At 39.6% G+C, this 25,259-nt stretch overlaps 1 protein-coding gene across 2 annotated transcripts in view; it reads left to right on the forward strand.

The window, feature by feature from the left end:
• Bmp5 (bone morphogenetic protein 5) overlaps nucleotides 1-7,603 on the forward strand; it is a 118,913-nt gene extending 111,310 nt beyond the window's left edge. For both annotated transcript variants that reach the window (XM_055596967.1, XM_055596972.1), the window contains 2 exons: nucleotides 3,204-3,314; nucleotides 7,161-7,603. In XM_055596967.1, the coding sequence (XP_055452942.1) occupies nucleotides 3,204-3,314; nucleotides 7,161-7,310 (261 nt within the window). In that variant the 3' untranslated portion in view covers nucleotides 7,311-7,603. The remainder of the gene's footprint in view (nucleotides 1-3,203; nucleotides 3,315-7,160) is intronic.
• Nucleotides 7,604-25,259: the final 17,656 nt, after the last annotated feature.

Below are 25,259 nucleotides of genomic sequence, written 5' to 3' on the forward strand. Positions count from 1 at the left end.
AAATTTTATGATTAAACTTTTGTTACGGATAATTTAATTATATATGTATATGTAATACTTATTTTGTTTCTTTGCGGGTAGGGAAATTATATTAATTTTCAGTGTGACATTTCACTTTTCTATCTATTATTATTATCATTTATTATACTTTATTCAATTTGTATCCCAGCTGTGACCCCTTCCCTCGTCTCCTCCCTATGCTCCTCCCCTAGTCCACTGATAGGGGAGGTCCTCCTTTCCTTCTATCTGACCCTAACCTATCAGGTCTCATCAAGACTGGTTGTCTTACTCTGTGGCCTGGCAAGGTTGCTCCCCTGCCAGGAGGAGGTGATCAGAGAGCCGGCCACTGAGTCCAACTTGCATGACTCTTAACGCTGGGAATGACTTATCAAACATTGATGACAATCAGCTCAGTTCTGTTTTCCATGTCTTTTCTTGATAAAGCCTGCATGGCTTTGGGATTTGACCTGACTAGGGCAACAGGGGAATGAAGAAATGACTGACATGAGTACAGAAAAGCTGGGGTCAAGTGGACTGTGTGCTCTGATGGAGATGCTAACTCATCCACATGTGTGTGGGGGCCCTACAGGGAAGCAGGCTCACGCTCTAGTCTTTCTTGAGGAGGAAGCTGCAGTTGATGCTTTCTGCACACACTGTCCGCATCTGTACTCATACCAGGGGAGGGCCTTGTCATTCCCAAGAATCTGAGGCCCTGGGGTCTTTGACAAGGGCGCGCTCATATTAAAAATGAACACTCACTCAGGACTTCATCTGCTCCTCACATCTCCCCACTTCTTATTATTTAGACATTCAGGATGTCTTCAGTTTTAGTCCCAAGGTGGTTTGTTGCAACGCTCAATTGCAGACTGTAAGGTTGAGAAAAAGAAAGAACAAATAGCCATAATCCCCAACAGAAACAACAAAGAAAGTTTTAACAAATTGACCCGTGTTAAAAGGCTTGAAGCCTTGAAGCTCATCAAGGATTGTTTTTGCAACATGAGCAGTGGAGACAATCTGATCATTAAGTCTTTGGATTTCTAGGGTGTGCCAATGTAATTGGTCCATATCTACAGTATTGCTATTGTGGGTTCAAGCACTCTGGAAGTGGGTCTTAATTAATTCCTATTAAATTTGCTTCCAGTATAAGAGCTTCTGTCATGCATATGTTTGATAATCTCTGACATATCAAATCCTGTCTGATGTTGTTGCTGCAACCCTCCTTTATCCATACTGCACTTACTGAGGTCAGCCATTGACCAACTGGTAATAATAAAAAGGTTGGTGACAGCTGCCAATTTTCATAGTTCCATACAAGATCCTTTGTCTCCCTGGAGTTTGGGCAAATACCAAAACACTGTATCATTCCTTCTGTGGAGCCATTAGTGGACCATTACATGACATTAGTGCCACTAACATTGTGTTTATGAGCAGGGTCTAACAAGCAATGCCTTCAGAGAGCATAGCCAGGGACCGGTTTAACACTATATGCTCTACAGTTTTTTCAGTGGGGGTGGGGGATGAGAGCGAGCCATTGTATATGCGGAGGCCTCAAATTCTAGAAGTTCTATATTCTTATATTTAACATGGCTACCACTCCATGTCATGGTGGCTCTCCTGGTCTTTTTAAGAGGAATGTCCCAAGAGGATAATAAAGGAGAAGCGCATTTGGGTAAAATCATAGCCCCTTTTGGTTCATGGAATGGAGCCCACTGGGACTTCAGGTGGTTATAGGAGTGCCCTCCCAAGTGGAGGGAGTCATTAATATAAACAGGTCTGGAAGGATGTGACCACCAGCTGCTGGAGACATAGATCCAGTGGGCTCCTCTTTGGACTGGACTTACCTGCGTGGGCATGATCACCAGACATCACAGAAATAGAACTGCCAGGTTATTTCTCAAAGCCACGCCTCATTCTCCCTCCTCTGATGTTTGATTTTGAGTCTGTGCATTAGATTGCCCCCAAACAGGAAAGCAGTTACAACTATTAGCCTTCCCATCCAGATCCCTTGCCCTAAACAGAGTTTTCTGTCAAAGAGTGAGTTTACCTCCCTTTAAACCTTGCTGCAGCCCAGACCCTGCAATTTCACAACGGGCTGGGGGACTGCATTCTCATAGTCTCTTTCCTCAGTCTGAGTGTCTAGCCTTGTCTCAACATAGTCTAAACACTGACGCAATCCTAATGGTTTTACCTCATTTCCATGGTTTCTGAAAATAAGCTTCGAGGCACAAACATATAACTGTCTGTCTCTGGATCCTGCTCATCCTCTGGCCCATACCTGACTTATAGAAATGCTCTCTCCCTTAACTTTCTTTGTGCACTGGCACTTGCTACTGTAGCTTTTTTCTCTTGTCTGGCCGTGCAAGACAATGGGAGTTCCGTGCAGTCAAGGATTTACATTGGATACCACTCGCCTTGACCTGCAGGGCTTTGGTATTGACCTGAGTAGCATGACTGGGCGTGAGGAGCTGTCAGTTGTATAAACAGAAAAGCTGGGATCGAATGTGTCCTGTGCTCTGATGGAGATGTACCACCTGCAGCTGGGGGAAACTCAGAGCCAATGATATGCAAATGAACAAGGCAGAGGTGAGCTAACTGATCTTGATAGGGGGTCTCTGGAGGGAAGCAGTCTCAGTCTGCGTTCATCAGGGAGGAAGAAGCTGCGCTTGATACTTCCTGCACATCCTGTCAACGTTCATACTCCAACTAGGGGAAGGTCTTGCCATTCCTCTAACCTATCCCAGGGAAGACCTTGGCATTTCCATGGGTGTGAGCCACTGGGGTGGCTTTGATATGGCCTTGCTCATGTTAATGACAAAGATTCACTCAAGACGTCATACACTCCCCACATTGTCTGGTTCACTTGAATGCCTCAGCATTAGCCATTTCCAGTTTAAACAATATTTAAGATTCTATTTTATGATTATGGTTTTATTCTCAAACACAGAATGATTAATGTATACTACATTTTCTACAGTAACCTCTTGGGAGAAATTAGAAAGGACAACTTCTTGTGAAATAGTTATACCTTTGTTGTAAATTTCAACTAAAAATTAAAGGAGGTAGGAGAAGCTGGACTTTTAGAATAATTGTTGGATTAAGAAGGGAAATGTGTTCAAGTAGAATATCTCTGAGTATCCCTTAAGAATTATGTGCCTTTACTGTCATTTAGCTGATATTCTTTTTCTTGCTTTTGTATATTTCAGGACTGGATCATAGCTCCAGAAGGCTATGCAGCATTTTATTGTGATGGAGAATGTTCTTTTCCACTTAATGCCCATATGAATGCCACCAACCATGCCATAGTCCAGACTCTGGTATGTTTTATGCTTATGGGATAGAAAATGGTTTTTAATGCAAATACAGTTTCTTTAAGGAAAATTTAATTATCAACCTCAAGTTCTTAAATTTCTTTGTAACTTATAGCTGGGATAACAATTGTGGGTACAGTAAGAAATTCTGATTGGTTTAAATCAATAATCCTGTCTCAGAATTAGACAAACTCAGCTGGGGAAGCTGAAGTAATTAAATGAAGTTTCTACTCTGCATAGATTTTATCCTTACACAGTGATCAACCATATGAGTTTTTAAGCCAGCAATTCACTAGTAATCTTTGCTGAAACACTGAATAAAAGTTGCACTGAACTTCATCTGAGAGCTTTTGATATAATTATTTTAAGTAATTTCTTAATATACTTTGGTACTACAGTAATTGAAAATTGTATATAAGTAACGGGATAATTTCTATTTTTTTCCCCTTATCCTCAGTTTCTCTTCTCTTCTGTCATTTTAGAAGAACAATTACCTTTCTGTTTTCTTCTTCTATACTTCCATATGGTTAGTAATGATCGAGTTTCTAGTAATCTCATCATACCCTTGTGCATAAGGTACTGTAATACGAACTCAGTCATCTGTGATTATACTACATCTAATAAACATACCCAACCTCTCAAAACATACTGATGTGTCAGAGGCATAGTCTCTGGAGTACAGCAATCTCTTAGGAGGTGCACTAGATTATGTGATGGAGTTGCTGTTTAGTGTCTGGCTTAGTATGAAAATCATGGTTATGTATACAGGAGAAAAAGAAGAGAACAGAGCTCTAGAAGTATGAAACAATGGCAGAGCAGAGTAGTTCTTCTAAAGGCAGAATGACCCTATCGCCTGAGGGAGGCTTGTTTAGGAATCTCTGCTCCAAAGGCTTAGAATTTGCATTTCAAGTGCTTAGAATTTGTATTTGACCTTGAAAAAAGGTCAAAAGCTGATGGAGAGAGGAGCTAGTTTTTAAATAAGAACTCATTAACATAATTAATAATACCATTAACATAATATAAATAATATAAATAGACATATCAAGTACTTGAATACCTTGATGCTTACCTGGAATCACTTACCTGGCTTAAAAGCCTGGCCTGACGTGCTCACCTACGGTGGGTAATCCTGGGTTCTACGAAAAGTTTTAGAAACAAAATCAGGGAGAGGAAAAACAAGCAAGCAAACAAGCCTCTTGGTCAGCCACATGTAACATGTTCTTTTCATGAGCTAGCCTACTTTAATGACAGTGTGTGAGGTATGCTGTGACTCCCTGGGGAGAAGTAAGGTCAGATATGCCTTCACCTCATCAATACTCCTTGGGTTAGTATCCTTGAGCAATGGGGAGCAGAGAGACCCTGCAAAGATGCTGCACTCAGGCTTCTACTGGTAGGTGGAGAGGCATGCCCCTCCCCCAGTCATCTTCTGAAGGGACAGTACGGCCACTATCTATGTAGTGACAGAGAGGAACAGCCACTATTAGTTTATGTGCTGAGTAGTTTTATGTCACCTCGACACAAGCTCCAGTCATTTTGGAGGAGCGAACCTCAGTGAGAAAAAAAAATGATCCCACAGACTGACCTGTGGCCAATCCTGGGGTGCATTTTCTTGATTGATGATCCATGTGGGAGGGCCCAGCTCATTGTGGGTGGGGCTCCTTTAGGTATAAAGTGCTAGCAGACATCAGGCTGAGCAAGCTGCAAGGGGTCAGCCAGTAAGCAGCGTTTCTTCATGACCTTCACCTCAGCTCTCGCCTTCAGATTTCTGCTCTGACTTTTTTGGATGATGGACTACAAGTCATAAAATGCAGTAATCCCTTTTCTCTCCAAGTTGCTTTTGGTCACAATGCACTATCACAGCAACAGAAGCCCTAACTAGGACAGCTTATACAATAATGCTACTTCATTTCTCAAAAAATTCATGTTTTGTTTTCATTTGTAACATAATGGTGTCTGGCTGAGAATGCTAAATTCTGCTTTCTTAGGTATGTATCCAGTTTATCAAAGTTCCCTCAGACTAAGCATGAATACTAATCTGAAAAAAAAATCCTTTATCAAATAATCCTCTTTCCTTATTTACTTTGGTTTTTTTCTTTTAAATACATAAACAAGAGCTTTAGTTCTTTTCGCAATAGTCTAGAAGTGGCATCAAAGAGCAAACCAAGAGAAACCTTGAGGTGAAGTTGGAAGACTATTCTCCGTGTCGTTTATTACCCAGATAGGTTAGACACATCTTTGCAGGTCTCAAGTTCACAGGGAAAGTTTGACTTTAGTGTTTCTGGTATTGTGAACATTCTTACATTTGCTCTGCAAAGGATGTGGAGCAAGAAGACAGGCATGCTTTTTGTTAAAGAACAACATGTTTGTGACTAATACGTTCGAAGGATCATTCAAGAACAATCCATTTTGTCTGGAGCCGCTGCTTCCTGAGGCTGCCAAGGCCATTGAAACCTGGGGGTTATCAATCATGCCTGTGAGGGCTGCAGGAGATAAAGCTGATGAGGAATGTGAGCTGCACTTGAAACCCGTAAAAGCTCTCCAACTTTTAGTTTTGTGAGGTCTGAGGAAATTTCAGGTTCACGCGGGATCACTCATTTGTGCTGTGTTTCTGCTCACAAGCAGGCCTCCTATATCATTTCAGCTAGGGTACGGGGAAGCCAAAACTCTAAGAGGCTCTGCTTGCTTTTTTGTAGATCCCTTAAGGCTCATCAAGGGGACTTCCCATAAACTCCTTTGGGGGAAGGGCCAGAGTAGGTGGGAACCATATTCTGGCTTCTAGCTCCATTATTATAACTTACAGGCAAACTTCCAGTCCCATCACAACGAGTACCAAGCTTTTATTTAAGCATTTCACTTTTCCGTACAGCTACAGTTTTAATCTTTTAAGGGAATGGATATTCAATTTGCTAACTGTCTGGACCCCTTGGTTCAGTTTCAGCTTGCTTTTTGGCAGTTTTCTACAGTGTGTATAGGGAAAGGGAAATAATGCATAACTCCAGCCATTCTGGTAAAAAAAAAAAAAAAATCTATGAAGAAGAGTTGAAATCATTGCTCTAAAGTAATAGATTAAAAAAAAAAAAAACTTATTCTATCCCCAAGGCAGTTTCCTCTCTCTGCACTCCTCCTAGATCCTGCCCTAAACTCTTCTCTCCCCAGGACCAACTCCTCCTTTGTTTCCCTTAAAAAAGGAAGACAGAGAGAGAGAGAGAAAAAAGAGCAAGCCTCCCATGGGTATCCACCAAACACGGCCTATAACAAGACCTAACAAGACCAGACACAAACCCTCATATCACGGCTGGTTGTGGCGACCCAGTAAGAGGAAAAGAGTCCCAAGTGCAGGCAAAACAAGTATAGATTTTATTTCGTTGTGGTTTTTAGCTTAACTTCGCCACGGAAGAGTCAGAGTTGGCACAACATTTGCTATGTATCGTTTCGCCTATTACAATATTCTGTAGACTTAAACCTTTCTGTATTCTGAGCGTGTCTTCACTGACGTGAGCCCACAGCCTCTGTTAATTTGGCAGTGTCCGTAGAAGATACCAGGTCCATACTAACCAGGGCAGTGCAAATCTTTATGCTTTTCCCTCGGGGGAAAAAAAATTCTGCGGAATGTTTCATACAGAGCTTGCCTTATTTGATTGACTGCTTATACATAGAACTGTTGTTTTGATTATCAGTGCCTGTCAGGTGAGAATACGTCCTGTTAACCAGCCCTTACCCCAGGAGTCGGACGATGAATACACTTGTCAGGGAGTCACAATATATAAGCATCACATTCCTAAAGCTGTAGATAAAGCGTCTACTCCATTTCTCCAAAAGACACCTTTTCTTTCTTTCTTCTTTCGTTGCTAGGTACACCTGATGTTTCCTGACCACGTCCCCAAGCCTTGCTGTGCTCCAACCAAACTAAATGCCATTTCTGTCCTGTACTTTGACGACAGCTCCAACGTCATTTTGAAGAAGTACAGAAATATGGTAGTACGTTCGTGTGGCTGCCACTAGCCCGAAGTAATTGTTGCAATAACGAAACAGATCTGTATTATGTTTATGACTGCAATAAAAGAAGGGAAGTGGGGAATTTCCTAAAATCAGTCTGGGTCATTCCATTTCTCTCTATATGGTATCATGTATATCCACATTTTATTTATTTAAAAATATATATTCTTTTTGGATGCCATATCAGTAAAATCTATTTTTAAAGGTTCCCATATCATATAATAGATTTCTACTCTAATTCTTGATGAGTGTGCTGAGTCCAGTTTAATTCTATGCCAGTATTTCCCCAATAGTATTATAAATACTTTCCTGGTATTAAATATAACTCCTTTGAAAGTTTAATGTTGTCGAAGGGAAATTAGTACATTTGGTTATATTGCACCAATGAAAACTAAAATAGAATATTTAGAAATAAAGTTTTAGAAACTAACAATCAAACATTTTAAAAATAGATTGACTAAAATTTTTTTTTAACCATTTGTTCTTTGGCTGAAGTAAAATACTGAACTAGACTGGAATAAGTAAACAGTAATTAGGACACAGAAGCTGAAAGACTGCATAATTATTTTAACTGTTCTCGATAATGGAATTGGAACTCTGGGAGCATGATTCTTCTTTGTCATTTTTAATTTTTAATTTTTTTTTTTTTTTTTTTTTTTTTTTTTACAATTTATTCACTGTCTATCCCAATTGTAGCCTCCTCCCTCAACTCCTCCCAGTCCCACGCTCCCTCTTCCTCCTATCTCCTTCCCCTAGTCCACTGAAATTAGGAATTCTCCTCCCTTGCCATCTGCCCATAGCATATCAAGACTCTTTAGGACTGTCTGGATCCTCTTCCTCTGTGGCCTGACAAGGTCACATCACCAGGGGCGAATGATCAAAGAGCAGGCAACTGAGTTCATGACAGAGGCAGCCCCTGCTCCCCTTACTCACATGGAGACTAAGCTGCTTATGGGCTACATCTGAGCAGAGGGTCTAGGTCCTCTCCACTTATTGTCCTTGGTTGGTGCATCAGTCTCTGGGCTCAGAGATTTTAGCTTTGTTCAAGGAGTTCCTGTCACCTCTGGGTCCTTCTATCCCGCTCCCCCTTCTTCCATAAGACTCCCCATGCTCTGCCCAAAGTTTAGCTGTTACTCTCTACATCTGCTTTGACCCCCTGTCGGCTGGAGTGTTTCAGAGGGCCCTCCATAGTAGACTCCCATCTTGTTCCCTCTCTTCCACTGCTTCTGGTGCATCTTGCTTCTGATTTGCAGATTTTTTTTTCTAAGAAGGTGAAAGCTTCAGATATTCTGTGGGAACAGGCTTGAGTCTATGTCTACGTGCTTCCAAACGGACAGTACAACCTAACCTCGAATAAATCAGACCCAGCCATTGTCTATAGCACTACTGCTGAAGCGTTGTTTCATTTTTTTTCTTGTTTAAGACCAAGTCCAAAGTAAAGAAGTATTTGTATGTACCCCATTTTCCCCCACTACAGACAAGAGTCGCTTCATGCATCAAATGTGCTGGAACTGGTGATGCCAACGCAGCCTTTTATTTTCACTGGCCTTTAAGAGTGGGCCTTGTTAGAGGATGGGATGCAGGGGATTTTATTTAGGTTGAGAACACTTGCATTCAACTGAAGAAAAAAAAATCACAGGATGGTCTTGACAGAATCGCCATTTTTTTTTTTAATTTTTTTATTTTTATTTTATTTTTCTTTTTAGTTACATTTTGTTAACTCTGTGTCCCAGCTGTATCCCGCTCCCTCATTCCCTCCCCAACCCCACACTCCCTCCCTGGTCTCCTCCCTGCCCCTTTCCAAGTCCCCTGATAGGGGAGGACCTCCTCCCCTTTCATCTGACCCTGTTTTATCAGGTATCTTCAGGGCTGGCTGCAAAGTCCTCCTCTGTGGCCTAACAGACTGCTCCTCCCCTGGGGTGGGGGTCAAACAGCCTGCCCTTGAGATCCTATTAGAAATAGTCCGTGTTCCCCTTACTTTGGAAAACTACTTGGTTACTGAGCTACCACAGGCCACATCCAAGCAGAAGTTCTAGGTTATATCCATAGATGGTCCTTGGTTGAGTGTCAGTCTCAGAAAAGACCCTGTGCCCAGATATATTTGGTCCTTGTGGAGCTCCTATCCTTTCCATATCATACTAACTTCCCTTCTTTCATATGATTCCCTGCACTCTGCCGAGGGTTTGGTTATGAGTCTTAGTGTCTGCTTTGAAACACTGCTAGGTAGAGTCTTTCAGATGCCTTTTGTGATAGACTCCTGTCATAAGTTCAATGCACATCCCATTTGTCTTTCTAAATGAGGATTAATCACCTTCGCCTGTGTCCACTTTCTTGATTATCTTCTTTAGGTGTGTAGATTTCATTATGTTTATCATGTCTTGTAGGTCTATATAAGCGAGTATATACCAAGTTTGTCTTTCTCCTTCTGGGATACTTCACTCAGAATGATCTTTTCTAGATCCCACCACTTGCCTGCAAATTTCATGATTTCTTCCTTTTTGATTGCTGAGTAGTATTCCATTGTGTAAAAATACCACAGTTTCTGTATCCATTCCTCCGTTGACGGACATCTGGGTTGTTTCCAAGTTCTGGCTATTACAAATAAAGCTGCTATGAACATGGTTGAACAAATGTCCTTGTTGTGTACTTGAGCAAATTTTGGGTATATACCTAGGAGTGGTATAGCTGGGTCTTGAGGTAGCACTACTCCTAGTTGTCTGAGAAAGCGCCAGATTGACTTCCAGAGTGGTTGAACCAGTTTACATTCCCACCAGCAATGGAGGAGGGTTCCCTTTTCTCCACAACCTCTCCAGCATGTGCTATCGCTTGAGTTTTTCATCTTGGCCATTCTGATGGGTGTAAGGTGATATCTCAGGGTCGTTTTGATTTGCATTTCCCTAATGGCTAATGAGGATGAGCATTTCTTTAAGTGTTTCTCTGCCATTCGACGTTCCTCTTTCGAGAATTCTCTGTTTAGCTCTGTTCCCCATTTTTTAAGTGGATTACTTGGTTTGTTGCTTTTCTGCTTCTTTAGTTCTTTATATATACTGGATATTAGCCCTCTGTCAGATAAAGGGTTGGTGAAGATTCTTTCCCAATCTGTAGGCTGTCTATTTGTTTTGATGACAGTGTCTTTTGCTTTACAGAAGCTTTTCAGTTTCATGAGGTCCCATTTATTGATTGTTGCTCTTAGAGCCTGTGCTGTTGGTGTTCTGTTCAGGAAGTTGTCTCCTGTGCCAATGAATTCTAGGCTGTTTCCCACTTTTTTTTCCAGCTGATTTAGAGTATCTGGTTTTATGTTGAGGTCCTTGATCCACTTGGACTTTAGTTTTGTGCAGGGTGATAGATATGGATCTATTTTCATTTTTCTGCATGTAGACATCCAGTTGGTCCAGCACCATTTGTTGAAGATGCTGTCTTTTTTCCATTGAATGGATTTGGCTTCTTTGTCAAATATTGAGAATTCATAGGTGTGTGGGTTTATTTCTGGGTCTTCTATGCGCAGAATCGCCATTTTAAAGCAGCTAAAAACTGTTTTTGTATTTTTGCATGTAAGCTCAATGAAAACCTGATCTTACAAAGGGATTTCTGAAGTTGTCTCCTGTGCCAATGCGTTCAAAGCATTTCTTTGAACTATTTCTTGTAACAGATTTAGCGTGTCTGGTTTTATGTTGAGGTCTTTGACCCACTTGGACTTTACTGTGCAGGGCGATAAGTATGGATATATTTGCGTTTTTCTACAAAACCCCCCTCCAAGCATGAATAAGTATGATAAGTCAGGTTCTGGAGTGATGTGAAAGTGGTTTGTGTGTACACGTGTGTACACACACACGCTCTCCTCTCTGATGTTAATTTATTTTTATCTCTGTTGGAATGGTTACTGGCTACTAAGGTCTTTCTCCAGCACACACTGACTTTTTGAGGAGTGGGTCTTCAGGTCAGTCATTTCTTAACTGCTTCTGTAAGCTCCATGGTGATATCTGTAACAAGTTGACTTAAAACATTCATAAAGCACCATTTACGAAGGCACCATCTGTAGCTTTCAAGCAAAAGTTTATTGTTAGTAATTTCAAAGCATTGTGGCTTGTTTGTAATTCAGATATTTTACAATGTTGCTTTAAAACACAGTTTACAGTATAGAAAATATGGTATTGACAATATTGGGTGGATACATTAAGTAATATATTTTTAGTTAATAAGTTAATAGTGTACCATTGAGGCTAAGACTAGAGATTAAGAAATAGAAATCTATTATATTATTTTTAAATGTGCTACTTGAATGTATGTTTATATTTAAAATATATTAAACTTGTAAAGCCAGTCTCTGTTTTTGTGTGTGTGTGTGACATAGTTCTTTATTTAAAAATATAAAATATAAGTGCATCCTACACATAAAATATTTATCAGATGTAAAATGTTTCTTAATTACATGGGTAATTAATTGCTTTCAACTGATAAAGCTCTTTTGTACTTTTCATAGCTAACTCAAAACATTGATTTATGATTTACAAGTTTTTAAAAAAATCTGTCCAAACATTAAAGAAATATTTAAAATAACGAGATAATTAGAGTGGAAAAATATCTTATTTTGTTCTTGTTCCTCTAGAATGAGAAATAAGAAGGGAGATACCTAGGGGCGGCGGAGCTGGCTCAATGAAGTGCTGCCATGGAATTAGGAGGACCTGAATTCAGTCCCCAGATTCAGCTAGATGCTGCGGTGTGCACGCAGAGCCTCAGCGCTGGGAAAATGGAGAACCACTGGGGGTTGCCAGCCAGCCAGCCCACCCTGTTGGTGACACTCGGGTCCCAGTGAAAGACCCCGTCTCAAACAACAGTGTGGCTTTCTTAGGAAGGACACTCAAAGTTGGCCTCTAGCCTTCACTCATGTGCACATAAAAACACATGATCACATATAGGCATACATACATTGAAATACTCTAATTGATTTTGTAGCTCCCCCAAAATCATTTTTACTCATGATGTTCTCAAATAATTGTCATAGTGCTTAATATTATTTTAGTAATATTCTAGCTGTTAGCAGAAACAAAAATTGGTTTTTAATATATTTACGTTTTTGTAAGTAGTTTGTGTGCTGGCATTTTTTTTTTTTTTTTTTTTCTGTGCACTTCGGAAATGTTTCTACTTTACATGTGTTCTGCTTTGTGAAAGGGTTTCATCCAGTTTGGAAATAAGAGGACATAAATCATAAACGCTCACGTTTTTAAGAAACTAAAGCTAAATATCCTACATCTAGCTAAAGAAAATAGACTGAAAATATGGAATTATTTTTCAGCTAAAGGAGCATCACTTCATATTCCCTGTATCATCATCATCATCAAATCTGAGCCAGAGTCTCCTGGCAACTCCACAGTCAGGCAACTGTGATCTCTTAAGACATTTGCAATGAATAATTAGCTTACACTGCAGTTCTGCTCAGGGCAGAAAAAATCCTCATTCCCAAGCACAGGCAGCCACCTCATAAGCATTCAGTCCAGTGCTCAATCTATCATTCAAATTCCATCTTGAGTTACATGTTTCCTTATGCTTTCTCATTCACTCCGTTTGAGGGGAGGAAGGCTGGAAAATTTGAAGAGTGAAGATGCCTCTGCTGATAAAGCATACATATTACTAAGTATACATCTGTGCTTTATCAAGTCGGAGAAGATGAAAACTGAGGAGAAAATATGAAAAGTTATAAGCAACGACAATATTTTCTCTTACTTAGGTATGACACAAGGCTACTCTGAGGTGACTTACAAAAAGAGCAAGGGGGCTCAGAAGATCAGGCCACTACAAGACTCGTTAACGACATTTGGAAGACAAGAAAATTAAAAGAAAAAATCACAATATTTCAGAAAACTAAAATCTTATGTCAAATTTTGCCCCTTGACTTTCAATTTTACTGAAAATTCAATGTTTATACACAATGGGAGGGACTGGATAGATGTACTATACCTTCAGTTCTGGAAATTATATAATTGTTGAGAGAGAGACACACAGAGCAAGAGAGAGTGAGAGAGAGAGAGGGAGAGATTAAGTGCCTCATGACTCTGCCAGGGCTGAAATAGAAGGTAACTGATGATTTAGGGAATTCTTAGTAATATTTTGTCTTTTCAGCACACCGTGGCTACTAATGAATAGGGAAAAGCAGTAATAGAGAACTTAAATTGAAGATTGTATTTATTCTCCTGCAAAAAAAAAAAAAAATTCCAGAGCTGAAGAGCGATTTTTAAAACATGAGCCTCAAGATCAGTAAGGTAGCTAAAGTTACAGAGTAATCCTTACCCTGACCACAGTGAGACACACCCACTTTCAGACACATGTATAAATATACGTAAAACATACTCTTATATATATTTATTTAAGACAAATTTTTAATTTAAATATATTTGGATCATATTTCAAGTTCTTCCAGATACTCTCCCCGCCCTAACCCACCCAAATTTTAAGTTCTTTCTCAAAAAAAAAAAAAACAAACAAAACCCAAACACAAACCCAATACAACCACAGAACCCCTCAAGCTAAGACAAAAAGAGAACAACATCCCAAATGAAACTAAAATGCCATTAAACTGTAATGAAATAAAAGCTCATGCACACAAACCCCCCTCCCCAAACAACAAAAGCCTTCCCACCCCCCAACCTGTAGAGTCTGTTGTATGTTGGTCAACTGCTCCTGAACACAAGGTAGACATTTTCAGTCCCTTTATTGGAAAAAACAAAAAACAAAAAACAAAAAACGATTTTTCTTCACCCAGTAGGTATATATGACAGTTTGTTGTTAACCTTTATCCTAGTGGCTAGGTATTCATTCATTCATTCATCTAAAATATAATACATTAAAATACAGTAAGACAAAGCAAAAAGCTATCACATTGCTGTTGGACAGGACACACTGACAGAAGGAGAAGAGGCCAAGAGAAGGCACAAGAATTGGAGACTTATATTACGACACCTGGGAGTCCTGTGAAAAACGCTACAGTGGAAGTCAATATATACGCAGAGGACCTGATGCAGACCAGTGCAGGCCCTGTGCATGCTGCCTTAGTCTCTGAAAGTTCACAGGAGCTTTCATAACTTGATTTAGAGAACCTTGTTTTCTCGGTGTCCTCCATCTCCTACGGATCTTACACGCTAGCCTTTTCCGCAGGATTCCCTGAGCTCTGAAGAGGAGAGGTTTAACAGAGACACTGACTTCAGGGCTGAGTTTTCCAGGGTCTTACACTCTCTGTACAGTGTCTGGCTGTGGGTCTCTGTATCTGTTCCCATCTGCTGCAGGAGGAAGTTCCTCTGATGATGACTAAACGGGGCACTGATCTATAAAACATACTCTGAAATACATCGCAAGGGCTGTAAACAAATGAAAGGAATTGTTAAATGCAAGGAATACATCCAGGGAAGCCAGAGTAAGACTGGGCAGAGTGTACACTGTGGCCTAAAGTTTTGCTTTCAGCCACCAAGCCTTATAGGCAGGAGCAAATCCTTTTACCAATGCAGTGAAAGGGATTGTATCAGAGACTACTACATAAATCTGGAAATTAAGCAGAACCAGATACCAAGGAAATTTATAGTGTCTCTCTGCATGGTGAGAGGAAAACAACATTCTGGGATATTCATATGAACTTGTGACCAGAAATCTTGTGAATTTTCAAGATCCTCTAGTGAATCTGAAAAGGCCCAGGAGAATGAATACAGAAATCCTGTCTGAGGACTGCTGTGCCATCCCAGGCCTTGAGGAACACCCACTGAAAACATGCCAAGGTCATAGCCCTATTGGAGTGCGGGAAGTACTATGAGGGTTAAACAAGAGAATGAAGGTAAGTACAACCCAGACAGGCTATCCAGGTTATTGAGTAACATACTTGATAATAAAAGCGGTTGTTCTGTGCTCTTTGAGGAGGAAAAACTTAAGTAGGAAAATATTTTAAATGGGCTGATAGATCCAAGAAAGAGAAAAAAATTGAAACTTTATTAGGATTGTTGGTTAGTGAGTTAGACGAGCTAGAAGTTAGATCTGCAGACATTTTCCCCAGACAACAGCGAGATAGATGAAGAGTGCCACTCACGAAGGAACTAAAAGTTCGTGCGTACCAACGGAGGTTCTGCCATGGGTCTATTTCAGAGAACTGAAGGTGAGTTTTAGGCTAATAATTGCCCCACCAATCAAAGCTTGGTACTCAAATCAGAAATCAGTCAACACATAATTTTTCTCTTTGAGTTTTTATTAAGGAAAAAAAAATGTCATTTAGATTTTTGAATTTAGCCAAAGTTGTCTTTTAAAACTTTGGGCAATAATATAAAAATATTTCAAGGCACATAAAGCAGAGACCTAAAAGAAAATTTATCACTAAATATCTCTTGCTAAAAGATGTACCTCAAAAAGGAAGAACAATTGTATTGTGTTCAAATAGAATTGAGATAGAATTAATGGCAGTATTGTCACAGAATGCACATGCCGAGAGGCTGGTGATTTAAAAGGATTTTCATTGTTTTCAGAGAGGGTGGATAGCATTAGTTTTATCAGTTTTCTCCTCAGAATTCATGGTGAAGTCTACCAGAAAGCCAGACCTGAGCAACAGTATGTACCATCTAAACAAGAAATCAGCCTTCTTTCTTCCATAAAGAGCTTCCTAACAATTTTTTACGCTTTTGTGTCCTTGAAGTAACTATTCAATTACTTCTATATCTTCAGAGTTAAAGGAAGTAGACAAAGGAATGAGCACAGCCATGTCACATTTGCAGAAACAAGAAACGGGCAAAGTTGGCCTTGGTTTATTGCGTCCTGACATCCATTTTATTACCAGCATGGGAGATATTTGTAATGCGATAAAATGCGACCAGTTCTCACAAATGCAGTAGGAAATGAAGGTGAGAAGCGTGTGTGAAGGATGGAATAACACATACAGAAACGGAACGAAAAGAGACCCAGATAGTCATCTAGCATTTAACCCAACTGAAGCGATCCTTACTGCCCCGCTTGATTTTTAAACAGCTGTTTCCTCACCACTTGCTATTAGAAAGAAGCGTGCCTAAAATTTGAAATTACAGGAAAGATGAGGATAGCACAAAGGCACACTCGAATATTAGAACAGTATCCATGAAAGGAAATTACGTAGGCTAATTTTAGTAATAAAAATACATTACAATTTTAAAAAGCCTTTATCTCCTCTTAAAAAATTAATGTGACTAATACTATAAAATTGGGGGCTGGAGAGATGGCTCAGTGGTTAAGAGTACTTTTTATTGTTTCAGAAGATTCAAGTCCAGCATCCCTATTTGGCTGCTCATAGCTTTCTGTAACCCTAGCTCCAGGAAGATCTGATATTCTCTTTGGGCACTGCATTCACATGCTCAAATCCATGCTCCAAAACATGCACACACAGTTAAAAGTAAATATTTTAAATAAAAAGTTGTCAGATTCATAAAGAAAGTTCGCAGGTACTATTTCACTGTAATATTTATAGAAAAATTCTCATGAGAATTGATAGACTAAAATGGGTGTGTGTGTGGGGGGGAGAGCAGTTAGAAGAGGACAAATGACTGATCTGCTTAGCAAATATGATTTAGTGTCATATGTGGAACAGCCATGATATATATTGAATTCAAGTAAATGTTTTACCCAACTTCCAAACATAAATTCAGTAACTTAAAGAACGTCTTTGGCAAGAATATATGAGTGTATTGAAGCAATTAGTTTCTTCTTTTGTCCCTGACATGTACAAATAAAATCTGAACAAAGTTTGTTTTTCAGACAAAACCATGCCTTTAAGCACTGTAGTGTGCTTCCTTTTAAATATGAGGGGATGTGGGTTTTTGATATACAAGATCATAAGGAGGCATTGTTTATGCTGACTTTACTAATCCCAAAGGGTGTGGCTGAACACCTATAGCCCAACAGGTAGCAGTCAGATGGACGCCTGATGAATGACAAGTTCAAGGTCATCTGGTCTTCATGGCAAGTTCCAAACAAATAAGATGTTAACGGTAGAGAGCCATCTTGGCACAAATCATTCTACTTTTTCCTCGTCTAAACTAGTTTCTTATTAATTAATTCAGTTTACATCTCTGTCATAGCCCCCTTCCTCCTCTCTTCCCAGTCCCACCCTCCATCCTCTATTCCTCAATATAGGAGAGTTCGCCAACCCAGACACCTCAGCTCTCTACCAGGCCACAGGGGAGGAAGATGAACTCAGTCCTCATGTGACTATCATCCTATTTTTAAGGTTACAACACTGTATTTATTCTTTAGGTTTCATGAACTTGTGGTGTAGCCCAAACTCGCTTCTCTCTGACATTGGATAGACTACTGGCACTATGCTAGCTACCCAACAGCAGCTAGTTTTAAAGATACTGTAAACCATGGTTTGTCAGAACCTACAAGTCAATGTCTGTTTAGGAAATGAAGTGCTGTGTACGAAAGGGCAAGCTTTTTTGTCAAGGATATCAGGGCAGGAAGGAAGAAATATTTGAAACGCTCTGGATATTGAACATAATATTGCCCAGTGAATTGCATCTTACAGGAAAGTTGTATTTTTAAATAAAAACCCTTGTTTGTTTGTTTGTTTGTTTGTTTTCTGAGACAGGGTTTCTATGTGTAGCCCTGGCCATTCTGGAACTTGTTCTGTAGACCAAGCTGGCCTAGAATTCACAGAGATGCTCCTGCTCTACCTCCTGAGTGCTGGAATGAAAGGCATATGCCACCGTGCCTGGCCCTTTTAAACTATTTTGTACTCCCAGTCTCAGTACAGGAAAATAGCTTGTACGCCTGGATAATACTTTTTATTCACTTACAATGCCTTCTGACAGACTGCCTGCCCTTTTAATTAGTCCTTAGAGATTCTTCTCATTTGCCACTACCTCCAAAAAGACCAAATAATATTCACCGAAGCTGAGTTTATGTTGTAAGAAACAGAAATGTACTAGAGAAGTAGACACTACTTTCAGTTGGTTATTGGAGACCTAGGCTCAACTTGGCCTAGGCCTTAGAGAGTCTCAACTTGCCTAGAGTTCTGAACCTACAGCTAAGTCCTAAAGGGAAGGTCAAATAAAGCTAATGCCTTTTCTATAATTCCTTCAATGTTGTTTGCTTTTCAACTTTCTATTCCACACCACAGGTAAAGGATAGATAGAAATAACCCAAACTAACAACCAACACGGCAGGTGTGTTTGTGTCTGTCTCAGTAGGTAGAGGCAACCAGAGGAAGAACTCACTTCTTGAGATTTCCCTGTGAGATCCAGTCAGAGTCATACTAGCCTAGAGATGGGTCTTGTTTGAGTTTGTACCCCTGCTGAGGTGATCAGTTGACTATTACTTTATAACATTTGCAGTTATATTATAGACTTCAAACCACTCAAAATGATTAGCCTACAGTCCTGGAAGTTCAGCTCCAAATAAGTTATTTTGACGTAAAATCTGCATTGGTGGTTCTGCTACTCTTGTTCTGTTCAAATCTAGCTTCTTGGGAATATATACATTCTTTGACTTTTGACCTCCTCACTCATGTTCAAAACCAGAACTATAGCTCCTCATATTTCCCCTCCTCTTTAATTTATAAGGTTTATTATAATTGTATTTTACTTGCATGGCAAACCCAGAATCATTCCTCTTTCTGTCCTGGTTTTACGTTTAATTACAGCTGTAAGATCTTTTAGGCATATGGAGTAACATAGCCACAGGTTCCAGAGTTGGACCCGGACCCCTCAGAAATATCAGCAACCAGTCCTGGCATCTCCTTTCTCTATCAGCTCCATCATGTCTAGCTCACAGCATCGTAATAAGCTTATGTAATAACTCATGTTGCTCAGTAAGTCAAATTAGGACAATTATTGTCTCAGAATTTGCTGCCCGGAAACATGACCAAGCACATCAAGTTGACCCTAAAAACAAGCCAAGTATCTATGAAAGCCACCGTCTGTTCTGGAATTAACCCTTGGAAGTTCTTGAGACTTGAGAGTTTAATTCTCCTCCTGCCAATAATTTCATTTAAATGATTGTGATCACATTTAAAATGGGGGAAATAATACACAGCAGTATTGACAATCTCGAACTTCCAGTGGACCAGAAAGTTTAAACAAACTTTCAAATCTAAAAAGCAGATGGTGTAGGAGCAACGGAGAAAGCAGAGTAAAAGAATCTTTGTAAATATTGCAGGAATGAAAGCAGCCTATTCTAATGAAGCCCACGAGGAAAATCTGTAAGCAGTGACATCAATATAAAGAGGAAAATGGGATAATCAAAGAAATGAATTAATTAACTAATTAATAGATGTTTTAGTCAGAACTGGGTCTAAAGAGACTTTATACCCTCTTTTTCTCCTCTCCATAAGACAGCAACAATATTTCTCTAGTTCCCAACCTAATATTAGTCTGGAGAGCTTTTCTAGAATTACTTTGAGCTCAAAAGAGAGTAGAGAAGGAAGTGAAGTGAATTAAGACCTTTATATAATATAGTGAAAAAATGTGAAAATTTTCAAATGGTAAGGTTTGTTTGATGAAATACAGTGAAATACAGTAAACCACTTTACTTTGATTTGGTTATTTATTGCTTCAACACCCATTATGGTATTGACCTGTTGGAATGGTCTCTACAACAGACCACTATCTAATTTACTCATTTACTACAATCAGGGAAAAAATATCTACAAATCAATCAGGTATACTTTGTGTAAATATGCCCTCAGAGGTAAGAGCAACATTTATGTAGAAAAAAACAATATAAAATATAATGGAAAACACATCTATTAACATAAGTGTGATACACGGAATTAATGGAATTTTCCATATTTCTAATAGGTTTATTCTGGGGTTTCTCAAACCTGGCCCAACTGACTTTTTTTGTGGGTGTCTGTTCTCTGACACATGGGATATTTTCTAACATTCACCACCTTTACCCAGGAGATCTTACAGCATTCCTCACAACTGTGACAGTTAAAAATCTCTCCAGATCCTCCCTTGGGGAGATTATAAGAAATACTGGTTTTATTCAAGAAGAAATATTGGGATTTTGTATCAATAAGTTAACAGCAGACCATAACTAAACCCTCTCCTAATTACCTATAAATACACAAATAGTAAGAAATAATTATCTCCAAAAGTTGAGACAAATCCTGCAAATGAAATACATGGATTAGGGTGAAAAGGTAGCTAATGATGCGTGACCAAGAAACAAAGAACTTCCTCTTAGTGCAGCACTCAAGACAAATATTACAGTATTAGGGAAAAGTCGGCAGGTCTCGGTGGTGACCTCAGACATCTGATGGGAGGGAAGAGGGAAGAGGTTATGGAAACCAAATAAGCAATAAAAGAAAATGTCCCCACACTGCAGTGAGATACCGGCGGTTGCCAAACAGATGGACAACAGGACATCTGTGTCCACAACGCAGCTGAAGCAGGGCAGCGGGGAATCCGTTGCAGAGATTAGGAAAATACTCAGGGATGGTTTTGCAAGACAGGTTTGTTTGGTTTTGTTTCTGTTTCCCACTTGCTAATAGAGAAAGTGCAGCGGTAGCCGGCTGGGTGAGGGGCAGCCACCAGCTCACTGTAACGCACACCCAATCACTACCAACCAAGGGCTTTTATGCTAAGTGGCTTCTGCACTGGTATTATCAGCTTGCATTGTTCTTCCTGGGATCTGCGTTCTGAAGCACACTGCCTTTGACACACATGCAGGACAGCGAGTATACCTACCCCCTCCTGAGTAACTCCGGTGTGCCCAGTTCCCAGTGGGCGACAGAGTTGGCCTGCGGTCACTGATTGCTTTCGAATGCTGTGATAACGGTGTGAGGTGTCCTTCTTTCATCAAGAGTCATGTGGACCCGAGTGCTTTTTAGTAAAAAAGTGGAACTTGCTTACATCGAAACATCCTCAGCCATCAGGGGACCATGAACCACAACAATGCCAATATTATATCTCATCCAGTCAGAGCAATATTATCAAGAAAATAAACTACAACTACCACAGCTATTCAATAATCTAAGAGCAGAACTATCATTTGATCTCGGCAAAGCACTCGGCATCATCTGGAGGGGTTGATGGCAACACACAGTAGGGACACTGTACAGCCAGCTTCAGTGGTATTCACAACTGCTAGGTAGCCTGGTAGCCCAAGTAATGAAAGGATAAAGGAAACGTGACAGGGATGGTCTCTGAGCCGTTAGGACACAACCACACCATTTTGCAAGGAAATGAATGGAACTATAGATCGCCAGGCTAAGTCAAATTAGGCAGGAAAGTAACTATCAAGAATTTCCTCTCATATGTGGAACATAAAACAAATCAAATCGAAACAAAACCAAAACAAACAAACAAACAAACAAACAAACAACAAAAACCCAAGCCACAAGCAAGCACAGCAAAAGTAAGCCTCACACACACAGAGACATAGAAACAGGAGGGGGGTATCAGAGAATAGGAAGGTGGGTGAGACGGGGGAAAGAGAGATGTGTGATGGTAAGGTATCTTACATACACGTATAAAATGTCACAATGAAACCTACTACTTCATACTATTATTATGTACTAATAGAAAGACATTGAGACCAATGATGAAAGTGGAGGACCTACAATTATTGTAATTTCTTTTAAAGCTTGTATAACTCTGTACCAAACTACTATCAAGAAAATTAGCATAAGATAAAAACTTTTACATTTCATAACAAAGAAGATTTTCCCCTTTAGCTTTCTCAATGAAAAGAGTTAACTTAAGAAAGATGAAAAAGAAAGAAGCGCTGTAAGGAGAGGTCACAGGCCGGCAAGATGGCTTGGAGGGTTAGGCGCTTACCACCAAGGCTCATGACCCGAGTTCATCCTCAGTGTCCACAAAGGGAGAGAAAACCAATTCCTTCAAGTTGTCGTTTGATCTCAACAGCACACTGTAGCACATGCACACACACACACACACACACACACACACACACAAAGATAGAAACACACACATAAATAAGTAAATACGTAAAAAAGGGAATTTCATTAGATACCAGAACAATGGCAGCCGACTAAAAACATTTCTTTTTATCATAGTCACATGACAGAAGGGTCTATAGGACCTTCCTGTGGAATATAGCTTGGGCTGCAAGATGATAGAGATTTAATCATGTTTCCTAATCTGTCATGAAGTTTTATTTTATAGGCTCACAATACACTAAATTCAGCTCATGTCAAAATGTTCAATATGTTAAAATTTTCAGAATAAATGGGTAGAGAGTAATAGAACACGGCATTCAATGTATTTTTGTTGCTCGTCACACACCCCCAGTATGGTGTATGTTGTCTAAACAGGCTTTGAAAAAATGATTATAGAGAAAATGTAAGCATTTTTCTAACAACTTTGCTTCTCCTTATGTCAGTTTGGAGGAATGAATTTATCAAAATTGGGAAAAACTGAGTTACTATGACTAACACCAAAGCAATATAAAAGTTCATCAAACTAATAAATATATATAAGGCTCTTAAGTGCTTGATCATGATATCAATCAAACAGGGAGGCAGAATTTTGATGCTCCTTCCGGGCGTTCTGAATAGTATTTTCCAAAATATCCTTTATTTAGGAACTTAAAAATGCTAAAAGATTCAAATGGACTTTAATTTTCTTACAAACATAAATTAAATTTAGAGAGGCTGCTGAAATAATAAAATATAACAAAACGGACAAAACGCAGCTCTAACTGTTTCTTTATACCTATTGCTGGCCATCAACGTAGCAACGTTAAACAACAACATTGTTCTCTGGCCCCTGCTTCTGAGAAATGGCTGGGCTCAGCTAGCTATTCGCTCCGGGTCTCTCCTGTGGTTATAGACAGACAATGGCTGGCACTGGAGTCATCACTGAGACTTCCTCAGATGTCTGGCAGTTGATCCTGGCTGTCAGCTCGGACCTCAGCTGGATCTGTTGGCTGGAACATCGACACATGACCTCTCCTTGTGCTCTGGGTTTCCTCAGAGCGCGATGGCTGCATTCCAGGAGTGAGCGTCCCGAGAGAATCATGAGAAAGCTGTTTTGTCTTTTATTGCCGATCCTTAGAAGTCAAGTGGCGTCAATTCTGCTGTTTCCAAATGCCTGTGAGAATCAGGGGAGGAACAAATATTCCACGTCTCAATGTGGAAGAAAGTTTTTCTGTGTCTGATGAGGGATGGGATAGCTTAATGCAGTTACCCTGAAAAAATACAGTCTGACAAGGTCACCAACATACGATGGGGGGGTAAGGAAGTGGAGAGGGTGATGAAGTGTGGTTTTGGTAAATTCTTCTCTTCCTCGGTAGTTAAGTAATAGATACATTCTACCTCAGAACAACTGCATAAAAGAGTTCTATTTGAGTAAAGATGAAAAGTCAGGATATAGCAGTTCAATGTGGGCATCTGAAGATGAGGAAGTGACTAATAATAAAGTCTGTGCTTTAAGCGGTATTCTTCAAAGATGCTATATCAAGCTGGACCTTAATTTAAGAGTAAACGTAAGAATATGTGACTTTTTATTAAAATAATTAAAAAAATAAAGCCAAAAAGAATGTGACAAGCCAACTATTCAACAACTATGAATATTTATCACAAACAAGTATTCCCAGAGTTCTACCTGGCTGCTTGGCCTCTATGTGATGGATATAGGCTAGAAAGATGGAGATGGAACCTGGCATTTGTTTATCCCACAGGGGAAACTGTTAGAGAAGAAAGTCAAATCAGATGCTTATTTTGCCCAGCACTGTTCATATTTTTTGTCAGTTCAATGGTTCTAGGCAGATTTCTAAAGACATTTCTTCATGATTCCCATTCTGTGTCATAATTTAAAGATTGATGGAAGACTCATTGAGGGATCTTGAAGATGGAATTTGGGTGGGTACCCAGATGTTTGTAGGGCAGGAAGATTGACTTGAACTATCTTTCCTTCTTTTTGAGAATGGCTCTCACTCTGTGTCAAGGGCTGTTTTGTAGCCCAGACTGTCCTCAACCTGTTGCAACCTCCCTGTCCAAACCTCCCAGATACAGGAATTATAGATATGACAAAACAATCCCATCTTAAACAGTTCCTTTTCAAATGCCAACTACTTTGAATGCTTAACACTCATTAGTAAATTTCTTTAGAAATAACACTACAATGGCTGTTATGTAAGGGAACAAAACTAATTTCTGAATGTGAAATTGTGCTCAGTGTTGGTATTATCAATCAAGAATTATATTCTCAATGAAGTATTTCTGAGTAAAAAAAAATATACCTGTCATGAATATATTTTTCTCCAGGAAAATAGACTGAGAAAATTGAAATTTAAAGTTAAAGAATAAAATTTGTGCTCAAATTTGAGTTCAGAGTGAATCTCTTCAGAACTGGTGATTCACTCCAGATGTATGCAACCCACAGGTTCAAGTGTGGAAATTGTGATGGCCATGGAAGCAATACGTGATGTATGTTCTCCTAGATTTATAAATTCTGTTGACTTAATTTAAAGCAAATATTCCATTTTCACATTACAAAACTTCTCTAGCAGCTTAACTGAAACGAAGATTTTTTTCTAGATTATTACTATATAAGTTAAAATTACCATTTCAAAAAGATGTTAATCTGGTGTGTGTGTGTGTGAAATGCTATGTACAATACATCCTGATTGCCCTCTCTGCCCACCTTCTTTCGTCTCTCTTTTATTCCCATCAAACACCTTCCTTCAGATGTTTCTTTGCCACAGTCATGTCACATCATAGCTTTGTGTGGTGTCCTACTGGGTGTAACCAGGGCTGTATGTTGATCATGGGTGTAGAATTATCGAATGGAGGCTGGTGGGCTCACCAGTCTACATACTTCTGAAGACAACGACTCTGCTTTTACATCACATACATCAACAGCCAATAGCTCCCTGGGAAGGATATGGCTGAATGAGCCCAGACCTGTGTCTGCCTCATCTTTGAGTGATTTTCAGACTATTATGTATTATGTTGGAAAGGGGGATGGAAATAAGAGAGGATATTGCATACCT

This window comes from Psammomys obesus, unplaced genomic scaffold, assembly GCF_907164565.1.
Source record: "Psammomys obesus unplaced genomic scaffold, mPsaObe1.curated_primary_1811, whole genome shotgun sequence".
NCBI classification, from domain to species: domain Eukaryota; kingdom Metazoa; phylum Chordata; class Mammalia; order Rodentia; family Muridae; genus Psammomys; species Psammomys obesus.